Source organism: Neodiprion virginianus, chromosome 7, assembly GCF_021901495.1.
Source record: "Neodiprion virginianus isolate iyNeoVirg1 chromosome 7, iyNeoVirg1.1, whole genome shotgun sequence".
NCBI classification, from domain to species: Eukaryota; Metazoa; Arthropoda; class Insecta; order Hymenoptera; family Diprionidae; genus Neodiprion; species Neodiprion virginianus.
In genome coordinates, this window is record NC_060883.1 from 17,210,999 (window position 1) to 17,227,122 (window position 16,124).

At 36.0% G+C, this 16,124-nt stretch overlaps 1 protein-coding gene and 1 long non-coding RNA gene across 2 annotated transcripts; both read left to right on the plus strand.

Annotated features, from left to right (window-relative positions):
- Positions 1–200: 200 nt before the first annotated feature.
- On the plus strand, positions 201–4,371 carry LOC124308610 (uncharacterized). Its single transcript, XR_006909047.1, has 2 exons — positions 201–290; positions 3,542–4,371. It is a non-coding gene; the product is annotated as an uncharacterized LOC124308610 (long non-coding RNA).
- Positions 4,372–11,991: 7,620 nt separating this feature from the next.
- On the plus strand, positions 11,992–16,081 carry LOC124308724 (short coiled-coil protein B). The gene is made up of 4 exons (XM_046771702.1): positions 11,992–12,456; positions 12,608–12,727; positions 13,893–13,979; positions 14,283–16,081. Exons 1-4 carry the CDS (start codon positions 12,378–12,380, stop codon positions 14,423–14,425), a joined length of 429 nt encoding a protein of 142 aa, XP_046627658.1. The 5' UTR covers positions 11,992–12,377; the 3' UTR covers positions 14,426–16,081.
- Positions 16,082–16,124: the final 43 nt, after the last annotated feature.

Genomic DNA, 16,124 nt, shown 5'->3' on the forward strand with positions numbered 1-16,124 from the left:
AATCGTTTTTTAATATGCCATTAATTATTTATTAATAAATCAAAAATTGTGTGTATATCGCTCATTTGACTTTTGTGTTTTTTTAGATATAGAAGTTCTCGAAAACTTTGATGGCGCGGAGGCAACTTTGGAGGAAGGCTCTTCAATACCTGAAGAAAATACAGACGCTGCATTGCCACCACCACCGCCACCTCCTCCAGCAATAACACCATCTCCAGCAGATGCATTGGCAGAACCTGGCCCGAGTGGCCTTAATCAACAAGGAAGAGCCTCGAGAGTCACAAGACCTAGTAAGTATCACAAAATCGTAACTTGTTTGTTACAAAATATGGAAACATGTATTTAATTATTGAGAATATAGTACATTTGACTATACCCTATAGTCAAATATATAGTATAGAGCGCGCTGACGAGTGTGTGAGAGGACACACGCATGTGAGTATCCCCTCTTCCGTATGAGTGTAAGTAACATGACTTCTAGCGGTGTCGAGACAAAACGAGTCTCGCTCATCGCTCTCTTGTATTCGAGTCGTCCCAAAGAGCACATGGTGCTGAACGAATGTATCTTATTAATAAACATGGTTAATTATACTTATTAAAATCCTCTCTATATAAACCTCATTTCAACATGGTAGCAGAGCGTGATTCATTATTCTTTTCATCCCGCATATTCACTCTCGAGTGATATGAGGGATATTTAAGTGAGATTAAAAGCCACGTAGTGCGAGAAAATTTTCAAAGTGAAAAATACAAGTGAAAAACTCTTTAAGGAAGAAAAATATTATCACGAATAGAAGCTAGTAGTATACGGAAAACGAATAATAAGAAAAGTTTTGAGTAAAATCGAAAAATCAGTGTGATGCACGCGGATTTAGTGCAAGCAGAGAGCACTTGAGTTTATGGACAACGGAGAAACGCCGGAAACGAAGAAAATTATAAAAATTGAAAAGAAAGATTCCAAACACGAAGGAACGTTCGAGAATTACCAAGAAGTTGAAGAAAAAGCTGAAGTTGAAATACAAGTAGACGAAATGGAAAGGAAAGAATTCGCTATACCGGTGTTCGATGGAGAGAATTACAGTATGTCGAAGAAGAGAATAGAGATGTTTTTGAAATTGAAGAAGTGCCATGAAGTTATAGAAAAAGAAAAACCCTCATCTGAGATAGACACAACATCGGATGATAATGACCTGAAGGCGATAAATATTATTTATTGTGCAATATCGAATAAGCAATTGGAATTCATGTGTGATGAGACCACAGCTTTTGGAATAATAAAAAAGCTAGATAATATGTATTTGGAAGAATCTACAGCACTGCAAATCGTATGCAGAAATAGACTTGAAAAAATAAGACTAAATAATTATAGTGACACGACGTCATTTTTCAGTGATTTTGAAAGAGCTGTGAACGAATTAAAAAGTGCCGGTGCAAAGATAAGCGAAAAAGAAAAGTTAAACTATATGTTGAACACACTGCCTGAATCGTACAGTTACATAGGCGATTTAATAGACACGTTAAAAGAAGAAGATCAAACGGCAGACTACGTAAAAAGTAAAATTAAGCTTTCCGAGATGAAACACGGAAATGAAGATTCTGAAAGAAAATGAAATGTTTTCGCCACAAACAAAGGAAGACGTTTTAATCTCTTCATAATTGAATCTTCATTCGTATTAGGGATTAGGGTGCATTCGTATAATTTACAATTGATTAATGATTCACTTCAGATAAATAAAGACCTGCAGAGAGAAAGTCCGGCTTTGGCTTGTCGAAGGTTCAGAGGAAGTCACACATATGACAAAAACGCCGAACTAATTCACGAGGTCCACTGTGAATTCAAACTGAGCCTGAAGAAAGTTTTAAAGACCACGACTGACAACGCGTCTAATATGGTGAAGGCTTTTACCATATTCAGTCAGCCTCAAGACTTTTATACTCTAGATGATCTTGATAAAGACGATGAGGACGAGCTTGTCATTACAGGAATTTTGGAGCATGATTCTAATTCTGATGAGCTCCGGCTCCTACCTGAACATCAACGCTGTGCAAGTCATACACTTAATCTGGTAGCTTCTGTCGATAATAAAGCTGCGTTCAAAGAGCCCTCTGTGAACAGTGGCGTCAGTTACAGTCGATCTCATCATTCGGCATTTGGAAAATGCTCAGCCATATGGAATTCGACGTCGAGATCGCCCAAAGCAGCAGAGATATATTTAGATATTACAGGAAAAGCGCCCAGTTTCCCTTTTCCGACACGCTGGAATTCAACTTACGACTGCTTGTTGGACTTCATTAAAGTGAAAGAGTCTCTCGGTAATGTTTGCAGCGCATTAGAACTCCCTAACTTCAAAGAAACTGATCTAGAATTCTTGGAGGAATATATTGAATGCAACAGCCCAATTGCTATAGCTTTAGACAAACTCCAAGGCGACAAGAACTGCTTTTACGGTGGACTGCTCCCAATTTTAGTGCAAATAAGGAAGACTCTACAGAAGTTGAAACTCCGTCACTTGAAATATTGTTCACAACTAGTAACAGTTCTTTTGGCAAGCCTTGAGAAGAGGTTCATTGAGTATTACTCATTCTCATCACAAACTAATGATGCTATCTTAGTGTCTGTCAGCCATCCGTTCTTCAAATTACAGTGGGTACCTAAGGAAAAAAGAAACGATGTGAAGGATCTTCTCTTCAATAAAGCCGAATCACTATGTTCACGTGATACTTCACAAAAAAAAAACGAATCGAGCCAATATAATAAAAGCAGCGAAAGCTTTCTCACGTTCGAGGAAGGAACATCTTCCGATGAAAGCATTCTTAATGTTTCCACAAAGAATAGCGTGCAATTGCAGTGCTTGCAATATCTTTAAAATAATAATGACTCGCTAGAATCTCTAAAACAGTTTCCGATAATTCAAAAGTTATTTGTCAAGTACAAGACGCCTTTGCCGTCATCTGCACCAGTGGAACGATTGTTTTCCTATGGTTCTATGATCTTGCGACCCAGAAGGAGAAGCATGAATGATGATACGTTCGAGAAGCAGTTGCTCCTTAAAACGAATACTGCATACATAAAGTGAAAAAAAGAGAAACAAAAAGATAATCGACGTGTATTGTATTACAAATAAGACATAAAAATTATTTCATTATGTATACCATTTTGCATTTAATAAACCATTTTAAATACCTATTTTCCATTTTTCATTTTAAATGTTCTCGAAGTAACCATTTACATTTACCCATTTCAATTATATTTTTGAAAGCATTTTCCATTTTATATTTTAAATGGATCAATTGAAACATTTTACCCAGCAGTGATTATGGAATATGTAGTATCATCCAAAGCTCAATGGCTGAATATAGGATCATAAATACAAAACAGCTTGTGGTTAGTCGTTCTTAACATCGCACCTTTATAATTATTTTAACATTTTTTCTTCGTCATTTCCCTGTATTGTAATGGATGTTTGCTGTCTCTATAGTATACAGACCAGTGTTTTAATAAGGTTTCATGTAAAGTAAGGTATCTGATTTTTCATTCCAGGATGCCCTACTTGTAAAAACTGGCCGGAGAAATTCAAACACTGAAAATCCTTATCGAAGCTAGCCAAAAGTGGATTACGGATAGGTTTGATTACATGTCTACCAAGATGCAAGCCATGTTTATATTGTTATCTTTGAATAATCATGCCACATATGAAGATATTGAAGACAAATTTCCTATGACAAGTTTGGAAGACATGGAAGATTTTGTAAATAAACTGAAGAATCCAAAATTGAAACAAAAAATAGTATGGATGAATTGAAGTTCGTGACCGTGTAGATACAGTGTTGGCCCGAATATAAGTCGAGGTTTTTGGTAACCGACTTTACCCTCAAAAACCGAACTCGACTTATATTCGGGACTTTGTAGGGGATCTGCGTTATCAACTGGGAACTTCGTTATCGACCGATAATTGTAATATTCTCGCAATGCAATATTCGCGCACTGCGCGTGCGTGCCTAATCTCGAAGATCGAAAATTTGAACTTCAATTTTTTCAAAGCATCAGTATGAAGTCGGAAATACAAATTGTTTATTGGATGTTTCGTGCATGCAATAATTGAGAAAATGAATATTCAGAGTGCAGATAGAGTGGAGTGTAGGGATTCAAGGACAAAACAAGTGAACAAAAACGTTCGTCGTAGTTATGATGCGAACTTTAAACTCATGGTTGTGCGAAAAGCCGAAAAATATTGAAAATTGAAATGTCAAAATGTGTTATTTGAAGATAAATTAGTTTACTATAGAAAAATGAAAACGATATCAAAATATGAATTATTGTTAACTATATCATTCATCACGCAATATTATCATTTGGTTAACTTATTCTCATTATAAAACAGTTGAAGCACCTCAGACCAGTGGGCGGGATTTCTGCTGACGTGAGGATAGTACTCGTAGAGTATGGAAATATGTACTGAGCGTAAAACTGCAGTACAAATGTAACTGGACTCGTCTTAAAGATAAGAAAGCGTTGAAGGATACGCTGTTAAACGTGCTGATTGAAAGTGAGTAATAATAATTGTGATTTCAAATTCACCTGATTAATTGATTAAATGTGGCAGCCTACAAAAAAATTTAAACTGTATATTGTTCCTATTATATTATAACTAAAATGTCTGATGGAAAGACATGAATTTTGATATATATATTATGTGTATAATAGACCAAATATCACAGAAATATACCTGAAGTTTCTAATTAATGTCCAATAAAAATTAGTATTAAAAGAGAAAGAACGATTACCATTTTTTTCCGAAACATGAACTTTGTTTTATTATAACTCGAATATTACTCATGAGAATGCACCTAAAGTTTCCATTCAATTTCTGAGAAAAATTGGTCTTGAATGAGTAACAGTTGTTACTTATGTCTTAGACATTAAGTTATGGGTAAAATGACTAATAAACAGCAGTATTTCTCACCGGACGGAAAATCGTAATAATCGTATAAGGAACATGAGTCTGCGGATCCTATTGTGCAGTTGATAGAAATTGCATTTAAATTCAAACTTCAAAAGTGAAAATCAAAACTACTTACTCAAAAAATGTTGCACCAGTATGGAATTTGTTCCTAATAATGTTATAAGGAAAGTTACTAATGTCATACTATTCAATGTATATTTCTTACCAATAAATTATGGAAATTGTTGTCTGGATTTACATCTGTGGATTTGTTTCTAGCGGTGCTTGGTTCTGCGTTTTTCACTTTGTAGTCTGCCCTTTTGTTAACACTATTGTTGTCCTCGTGGGTTGGATTGCAGTAGGGGGCACCCACTTCTAACCAGTCCTCTAGCACTTCAAGTTGCTCATATTCGTTTTCACTTTTCAGTTTTCTGCCGGGTTCACTAAAGCTAGCATCATGGGTCGTTTCGAATTGTTCAGAGCTGTGGGCTAGCTGCGAGCTTTGATACATGTTGTTACTGGTTCATTGTCACTCGAGTCATCTGACTCTATTGGGTATTTGTTTATTGCAAATAAGTGCAAAATCACCGAATTTATATATAACATATCTGCGTCGAGGCTGGTGGCTGCGATGATGGCCAATCGTTCCGATTGAGGTGGTAGAATAATTTTGTTCGTGCATACTAGAACTTTTCTAAGGTCAGTGGCAAACGCTATTCTGAACAAATTAATAATATATATGTTTCCAGGGTATTCCATCAATTCTTTGATTAGTTTCTGATATGAACAACGGTGTAATTATGAATTGTGTAATAAAGGCTTCAAGTTCATGAATGGCTGATTTCAGTTGTTCGCCCGAATTTCCTTCTTCTGATAAGATTATTATGAATTGTGTCCTTGATTTCCACTCCTTGAACCATGTTTCTACTCCCTTTGGATTAGTATGTATTTTTTATGGCCTTACTGCATTTACGAGTGATTTACCTCCTGAATCTATGGGTTCGTCGTGTTCATTTGCGAACCAAAAATTGCTCCCTTCTTTGTTACTATATTATCTTGAATTGTGATTGTATTAGAGCAGGCCACAATATCTTCGATTACGACAAAATTAGATTTTATAGGTGGTTCTTTTTTCTTTTTGCTCTGTTAAATTTTCATCGGGTGGTAGCGTCTCAATTTTTTCAACATCATCGTGAAATTCCAGCAGCACGAGTTTCAGCAATTTACCCACGCTGTCTTTTTCATTCGAATTTGATTGTTTTGAGCTACTTTCACTAGATTCAATATTTTCCTCTAGCACTTGAAACTACTCGTATTCGTTTTTGCTTTCAGGTCCTTTGCTCGGTTCATTAAAGCTGTCGTCGTCAGTCGTTTTCAATTCAGAGTTATAACGCAGTTATCGTTAGAGGTTCTTCGTTATCCGAGTCGTTCGACGTTGATGGATGTTTTTTTATTCTGAACGAATCTCAAGTGATCGGGTTCCCGGAAAGCGTGTCTGTGTTGAGGTTGGTTTTACCGGCCTTATAGACGACTGTATATTCTATTCGGCAAGCTTGATTTTCCATCTTAATAATTGTAAAGTTGAGTCTTTCACTGAATATCACCAAAATAACGGTTGATGATCGGTATCAAACATGAATTTCCTTTCGTACAGATACCTAAGATTGGAAATAGTAAACACTGTATATAATAACGAGCGGCTCTTTTTATACATATATATATATGTACATATATATATCAATAATCTGTGTACACGTGGCGGTTGAGTTAGCAGTGTCGTCTTTGCATACCAACAGCTTACCCAACTGAGTTGCGTGACGCAGAGGGCGCCACTTGGCTATGAATTTATCCAAGGTCCCTAGATTACACAGGTCCAGACACGCATGTCCAGTTTTTCTCAATATAACGTGCGCAAAAATTGACAATGAGTTACATTTACGCAAGAATCAAATTGTCATTTGAAAAACTACAATATGTTAGTATTTGTCTGGTGAAAATAAGTTCACTTATGCTCGTTTCCACACCACCGCAAGCAGTAGAGCACCCGGCGCGTTTTTTTTACGTGGTATCCCCAGTATGCCTACTCTACGAAAAATAGCAAGATCGATCTTAGGTTCTTCAAAAAAAATTACAGATGACTTTTTTCATATGTTAATTATGGTAAATTGTTTTGCCCAATCAATTTGTACTCGCGTATATTCGCAGTTCGTTGAAAATTTTTCAGGTCATATAACCGGTTGACTATTTATTATCGATGAAAGGTGTATGTTTTAATCATGGATGAAAGATAGTTGTTTTAATTGTGGATGATGGGTGATTGTTTTTATCTTATAAACGAAAGGTAATTGAGTTTGGATGTTTGCGCACGGTTTTTTTCTTTCATATGAGGTATAAGATAACCACTAAAATGGAAAACCTGGTAAATACATAAAACAATCAATTAGACCAAGATCGAAAACACGAATCGCTCTAACACGTTGGCATTTACCTGTTGGAAGACGATAAAGAAATCTTTGAAAAAATGGAAAAATATCTGAGTAGAATAAGCACAACCCCTAAAATATGACATAGCTCTATAATTCTACAGTGAAATACGAACCGAACATGACCTATGAGCGATTCGAGAAAAAAAACTCTGACACTAAAACGATTACAATAAAAGACTGTTGAACCATTAAAAAAACTACAGCTGAATGAATCTTACCATATTTTGTAATCATGATGACGCTAAACTACATCGCTAAATCTATGTATCGGTGAAAACAAGATGACTGACCCTAAACCAGATCTGAACCAAACCCGAATCAGACCTGAGCCTGAAAAATGAAACGTTATTATTTTAACATAGTCAGTAAAACGCAGTTACCTGGAACAAAAAAAATATAATTAGTGACATATGTCGATACAGACAAAAATACACTTAGCTGAGATAGCTAAAAAATATATAATTAACGAAAAAGAGACAAATTAATTAGTTGAAACAGACAGAATATTTGATCAGCTGAAACAGACAAAAGGTTTGATTAGCATAAACATATAACAAGTCTGGTCAGCTGAAACAGACAAAAGTTTCATTAGCTGAAACATGTGAAGGTTCTATTAGCTGGTTCGGACAAAGGAATGATTATCTGAAATAAGTAACAGTTTCATTACCTGAAACGGACGAAGGTATGGTTAGCACAATCACATAAGTCCATACACTAACAAAAAAAAGGGTCGAGTCCAACATGATATTCGCTTTAATTGCTTTAGTTGCTTAGATTAATAATTGTATTGCCAAACAAAAACTTTCTAAATTTTTTGAATCGACATCTCTTTGCGCTTCGAGTTATTAAAGTAAATATCTTTAGCGACTGAACATTCTACAGTTATCAGTACATTTATTAAAAAATTGGTTTCGTTGCCCTGAAACAGAAAATAATAAGATCAGTTAAACGAGTGTTTCTGTACATTTCAGATGTATTTCATGAATACTCACGCCAAGATTCTCCACTATCACTATACACTACCGAGATTTTTGTAGCAGCACGTTAAGCTTCGGCTTTCAAATGCCGCGCTTTCTCTCATAACTGAAAAGTATCAAGTCCACGCTCAAAAGGCGGCATGGAACTTGAAAACTTTATTATTCGTAAAAGAATTGACCGAAAGGCTGAAAGATCAGCACATCGAGAGTGCATAACTCTTTTATATACTATTTGCAAAATCGACGCGTAAAAAATCGTATCCGATTCTCGTTATTAATTTACGCGCAAAAGGCTGCGTTCACTTCTCGTGATTATGCGAAATAAGGCACGACAGATATACTATCAAAAGATTTGTACTGTCTGGGACTTGTTGTACACTGTTTGCAAAATCAACGCGTAAGAAAATGTGTCCGATTCCAGTTAATAATTTACGCGCAAAATGCTGCGTCCAATTCTCGTAATTAATCTACGCGCAATAAGGCGCGACAAATTAAACTGTCAAACAACTTTTATCATCTGGGGCTTGTTCTAAAAATTCTGTAGAAACCCAATCCACATCCGCATCTTTTTAAATTAGATACATTTCTATGCGGATTGTTGTTCTCAGAATACAAATCGATATCGGGAAGGAGGTTGGAGGGCATGCATTATTGTGTGGCATGACAGTCGGCGGTCCTCTTCGACGCGAAGTCTTCAAGCTCAGCATCTCTCCCCATCTAGCGTACCACGGAACGCGATAGATGATCCAGAGATGCGTTTTGCCCATTCAGACGATCACAGAGATCAATTGAATGTAATAATGATCAGTAATGACTAAATAGTTGAATTGAATAACGATTGAAAAATGTTTACAGAGTAATATGAAATAGGAAATTCAATTTCGTTAGTATTCAAATGCTTACGAATGGTCCAGAGACTCGAATACGGAGTCTTTTGCAAAAAAAATTTCTGTGATCGATTGACGCTGTGGATTACAAAAGTTAGTAACATCACGGTACATCGCGACCTTCCTACCCTTGCCTGTTTTCCAACGGAACCACCCAACGGATAAGAGAGACTCTCACACACACATGCATAAACCCCGCGACGGATCCCAAAACGTCCACCTACCTACCCGGTTACCTATATTCCATCTGAACGCTTCTCCATTTTTTCCAACACACATCATTCTTCGTCATTTGCGCCGTGGTCACTGACTTACATTTTCGTTGGTAACCTGTTGGGAGCAAAATGTTTTTGTACCATAATCTGCCTACTCGGAATACAGTATCGCGGTTATATCCCACCAACTCTAATATTGTATGTATGATTTGAGTAAATATTAGCAGACTATCGGTACATTAACCTTTTGGAAAATTGATTAAAAACATCCTATATGCCAATTGGCATTTTTCTAAGCGAGCTAAGCCTACGGTCGATCAATACTTGTTGGCTGTTAAAAGATTGAAAATGGTACATAATATAAGATGCAATTTGATTACGTCAGGTTACGCCAGAATTTGGAATTTTATCCGTTTAACAATGATGTGAATAATTGAATTCTTTCAAACCTCAAGTGAGCCCACCACTTAAACGACATCGGTAAATTCAAACGTAGATTATTGGATCAGTTACGAAACACAATTCGATCTCGCGAATGTCGAGTAAGCGATGGGTACTTGTCGCGATTCTCATTCCACTTTTAGCAACGTGCAAAATTTCTAACTTCAAGCCGGCTACTGTAAATTAAAATGCGAAAAACAAAATTATTCGACAAAGTCAAGCACGTTGCGACCGTGAATGAGTCTATTCATGCAACTAAGAAATCGAAGATTTGTGTAACAATTGTTACCGCCACGCCACGTGACAAGAGGAATCCCAGGGAAAAACCGGTAACCTAACACATGCAAACTCACCAACGTTGCTGAGAAATGAAAAAGTTACTCCGAAGTCTCTGCTGTGAAAAACAAAATAGAACACTTGAATTAATATTGTAAATTGGCTTTCAGTTTTCAAATTAATAATTACTGTTGTCTAGTTTCATATAATATGCATATATGCATGTTATGCAAGAACAAAAGTTCGACTTTAAATGTACCACCTTGGATTATCAATCAATAATCAAAATAAGTATTGTTACCTCGACTAGCGACTCTGGGCTGCTCCACGCTTTTACACGTAGTAGTTCTTGTAGCATCTCAGGGTTATTGGTGAAGCGACGCACTTTTTACACAATACAGATTTTCACTAATCTCTTACAATCCACAAAATCAGCACCGCAATAACGCTAGCACTCGATACTATACTCACTTTTTGGGCTGTAGCTGTCTGTTTGAACCGACTGAATAAGCTTGCTAACAATGCAATTGCGCATTTACCGAAAATCAGCGAAAAAAATAATAAAATTAACACTCGACGCATAGAGACAAATATAGACATCACTGAAATCTGAAGTTACACAAGACAATGAAAATTCGTACACGAAATTCACCTTCAATGTTCGCACGATGTTTTTATTTCGATAACTCGATTTTTCTTTAGGCTACACGCTGCTCCTCGTCTATTATTCACCGATGAGTGTGGTGGAAATACACTGATTGAACAACGCGACACCACCTGAACAACGCGGTCTGAATGTTGAACCGATACTGACAGCACGCAATTTCGCTCCGACTGCTCGGAAACGACTGATGCTGCACGGCGCTCAGAGGAAACTTTAAATCAGTTCTCTGAAGAACGGAAGATAATAATTCTCCCGCCCTCTCTGTCGCTCTTCACATGGAGTGGGGGTAGCGGCACGCGCCTGCCTAGCTGTTTTTCTCCTCTGTAGAATTATTATCTGCTGTCCTTTAAAGAACCGATTCGAATCCGTTCACGGAACGCTTACACCGTTGCTTACGCTCTATTGTATATATCTGTATGGTCTCGGCGGCCGGTTGAAGACACCGCGTAAGCTACGCACAACGCGATCGAATGTTTAGAGCATTGCCGTAACAATATGCGTCGTCACTTCAAATGCGTATTTTACGAATCGACGGAGTGTGTTTAAAGCATAGACTTATAAAGATAGACTGAGCGCTCTCATCAGCCACTTGAAGCAAACATTTAAAGGACAGAAATATGCCGGGAGTACTGCCTTCTCTCTCTGACGATATTTGTGGAGGGGATCGAGGCGGTAGAGGAGAATGCGGCGAAATTATGCGCCTATATCCATAGCTGTTCGACTGCCACTGTTCCGTTGTCTCCCACCATGACACCGAATGTAGAGAGAGAGCAGTACTCTCGGTATATCTCTGTCCTTTATATGTAACTGTCAGTGCCTCTTGTAGGAGCGCTCAGTCTATCTTTATAAGTCTATGGTTTAAAGCACGGAGGTTTATAGGTTACGATCACCACCCTTTTTTTTTGTACATCTTATAGCGAGAGTTTCACTTTTTTCCCTAAAAGGCGCTCAAATCGCATACAGACGATTCGTCTTAGGTCACCTCAAAACTGTGGACAAGTTTTATTGCAGAGTGTTGTCGCGATTGTCCCATTCCTACTACTCCGTGGTATACGTCTATTGTAGACCGAGCTGAAGATCGCCCATCTCAGTTCATCCTTTATTTTTATACAGCCATGAACCTCTTCCTGTCTTGTTTCACATTTCATGACTCATAGGATCGTCTGTCCCCGCTGCTGCCTGCCAATTTTCGTGTTTCCGAATAAATGGCGAACATTTTGATGTGCGGAAGTTGATTGACCGTAAAGTCAATATTAAATTAATGAAACCTGTTAAACATTAAGTACAAATACTCCCAGTAATTCGAGTGAAAATCAACTTCCAATCGGACATTGACGAAATAATAAACGAATAGTAAATCCCACTAAGTGACATTCCTAATAAGTAATAAATGCGTTGAATCAATACAGACGGACGTCAGAGAACAGCTCCACACTTATTACGAATCATCGTAAGCCCTGATAATTTAGCGAGAATATAATCCCGGCGATGTCTACGTCGATGATGTCCGGGGCAAAATTACAAGATGACATGAGTAGCATACCGTTGGCAGATGACGACCCTCAGGGTGGGTATTGCACATAAGAACATGCAAATGTCCACTGTGTGACCTACATAATCGAGAATAACATTTGTGCACGTAATTAATATCGTTCAATCGATTCCCCAACAATCTTTCATTGAATTATCCTATTTCAATTGGAGAATTTACTTTTTAGTCATCATTCCTGAGGAGGAAGCTCCCGACAACATGTCCCATGTTTCGGACGTTCTTGTACATGGTCGGAGCATGGACTCCATCCCTTCAACATTCACCAATGGCAGCAGCAGCCCTAACAGTAATACATCGTTATGTTTTTTTATCGAATGAATCACATAGTGCAATTGTTATCAACTTTTCCTGTACAGATATTCATTTCTTCTTCAGAGTATTCATATGAAGCTGAAGCTAGCAGCCAGAGTTGGCAGCCAAATGTATTGAACTTTTTGGAAATAGAATAATGCAGTTCAGTTTTAGCATCATAATTCTATTAAAGTATTCGGGATACGAGATATGTCTCAAAATTTTGATTTTCGGATTTCATTACCTTATTTAGATGAATGTTAGAACATTTGGCTGCTAATTCCAGCTGTTACTTTCAGCCTCGTGTTACCCAGTGCACAGATGAATATTCTAAAATTTGAGAAAGCTTACTATTAGTATGAAAATATCCTTTTGCCTTACTCACATTCTAGGGAATTTCTTAAATGACATTTCCTTACTTTTTAGTTTTAACAAAGTTGGAGTTTGATTCCTTATGTCGTGAAATCATTAATTATCATGCCCAGATTGTTACCAATAATCCTGCCAGTAAAATCGCCAAAAGTAGTTTTGATCACGTTTTTGCAGAATGTTATTGTAATTCGATTTTGAAGTAAAGGTTTTGATATTCTTACCCTTTTAGTTAATTTACCGTTATGAAAAAATATGTCACCGAAATGCAGTTCTTTTCAAAGTTCGAGTTTTAAATGTAAATGTTACTTTTCAAATGTGGTACAGGAGATAAAAATAAATAGTAATCCTGTAGCGTTAGGACGAAAAAACTGACATGTTTCCATATAAACAGTTTAACTCATCGTTATATCATGCAAAGATGAAGATGAACAGTAAATTCATCTATATGAAGATGAAATATATGGTCAATCTATCTAAGCTGGTTATTTCAAATAAAATAATCCAGATAATGTACAACAAATGATATCTTACTATGTACAATTAGTCAGTTTACCTTTAATAACTTTTATTTCTTTGTTTTCCTCGAATTAAAATGGTTGTCATTGTCACTTGGCTTTGCAGGAATATAATTTTTGTAAGATATTGATTAATAACTAGATGTCCACCTTAAAATTGTCCCATGAAAAAGCTATCACTTTCATCTAAATTTTTATGGACGCCTTTTGTATCTGTTGATAAGATTTGCCTTTGCGTATTGTTTATATATAGTTTATCTAAATTTTGCCTAGGCTTGGATCCAGACATTAGCCCAGATGAACAAGAAGAAAAAGCCAGATTGATTGCTCAGGTCTTGGAATTACAGAATACTCTGGACGGTTCGTACTATTCCATAGATATCATTACTTCAGATTAATGCTTTCATTAGATTAACGTTTTGCTGAATATAAATCCTAATTGCATCATAATGCTCTTTAGAATATTTATTCAAAATATCATCACGTAGTTCAATATTGGCTGTTGGTGTCTAAAAATCGTCCTGTACAACCACTCTTAAATTGAATACGCAGTGATTGTTCTGAAGAATAATTATGGAGGAAAAATAAATGGATTTACCTTAAGCAATATTAATTATACAAAATGGATTACATACATTCCAACGTGTTCAATTGTTTTCACAGATTTATCCCAAAGAGTAGACAGTGTCAAAGAAGAAAACTTGAAGTTGCGAAGTGAAAATCAGGTCCTTGGTCAGTATATTGAAAACTTGATGTCAGCTTCGAGCGTTTTTCAATCCACAAGTCCAAAATCGAAAAAGAAGTGAATTGTGTATAATTATTCCAACCATGAAAAAGAATTTTAATGCTATATTCGCTCTCCTGGGCCAGTACGTATAATTTGACTTTATATTTCAATGATATTTTCGGTCCAAAAGTGTACGTGAGACGTATGTATGCGTACACTAGCAAACTTTCATGTTACGCACAGTTCTAGCAGTTATAATTTCTATAGATCTGATTCTAGTGCATTTCCAAAAGACCATCACATTTGTAGTATGGCTTTATCATAGTACTCATAATATTATGAATAACTGACTGTACTCAGTTTAATAAGATAAATTTTGCCTTATCAATTATCGACATATTGTATGATTTTACTTTGCAAAGTTCGCACTATTTATTGTAAATATAAAAGCGAACGAAACAAATGTTGAGTGAGACAGGCTACATTTCTTTAATAAATGTTGACTCAGACTATTGAGTTTACTAGTCTGTTCATACTTTAGGAAAGGTGGTGAAATTGAACCAGCAAAGAAAGAGAAGGGAAAAGACCCCATTCATTAAAGAAATCTATTTGCGATTCGATTTTCAGCATGCATGTGGGTACATGTGTATGTGGTATATGTACTAATTTAATCTGCACATGACAGAAAATGTTTTAGTATTCCCATTATACAGGGCTGGAGCTTCAAGAATAACGTGCTTTTAACTTTGACACATTTATTATAAAAGAGTTTAATTCACACTTTATACATTTTTTACCACAGTGTGCTTAAAAGCTTAAACACACACACACACACACACACATATACATATATATATATAATATATATTTAATATTCCAATATATTGAAAAGCAAACTAATATCCACAAAAATGATTCTACATTACGTACCTATATTGTGTTGGGCATTTAATATCACTTTTGGGCAAATAATTTAATCGTAATTTAGGTTGAGTGTATACAAACTGATAATGAAAAAGAGAAAATGAAAATGTGAATGTTATTCGGTCTCTCGACTTATTTGAACTGAGTGATATAGTTGTTAATTATAGCAACAGCAATACTTTTAAGTGGATCTATCAATTTCATTTATATTGTAAGATTCCGATTTTCAGACTATCATTTTCCATGTACGCCTGTTTTCTTGCCTTGTAACATATTAAATATATGATATTATTCGAGCATAACTTATGCGCAACCTTACATGACATAAGAGAGTCTATTACATACTGTAAATGTTTACTAGCATAGGTCAAACGTATAATTATATTCTTTTAGTGATAATATGAATAATCATCGCTCAGTTTCAAATGATGATAATTGTCACATCATTTACGTATATTTTAATGACCAAAAAAGAGTGAAATAGAAGAAAATCCTAAAGCTGTGTAGCAATTTTCCAACGAAACAAAATCAAGGTTTTCAAATGGAGCTTTGCTTGATGGATTTCATGGCAGATTTTTCATCGCTGTATTATTTATGTAGATTTACAAAATATGAAAATCAATTATACCTATACATAGTGACTTGAAATAATTGTTACATACCAAGTCACACGACAAATTAAAAGTCTATGTCACCAGCAGAGTATGCGAAAAGAAAAGAATTTTACATCAAACGAATACCCAGAAAAAGGAAGAAAAATGTTTAGCGATTGTAATGAAAACATCAGTGAATAAATTCGTTGCAAAAAATACCAAAGTTAATGAAAATTATTATTGCTGTCCTCAGGCCCAAAG

Coding starts and splice junctions, on each gene's coding strand:
- LOC124308724 (XM_046771702.1), top strand. CDS start 12,378: ATGTCTACGTCGATGATGTCCGGGGCAAAATTACAAGATGACATGAGT. Junction 12,728..13,892: donor TGGCAGCAGCAGCCCTAACA/GTAATACATCGT, acceptor AATTTTGCCTAG/GCTTGGATCCAGACATTAGC. Junction 13,980..14,282: donor ATTACAGAATACTCTGGACG/GTTCGTACTATT, acceptor TTGTTTTCACAG/ATTTATCCCAAAGAGTAGAC.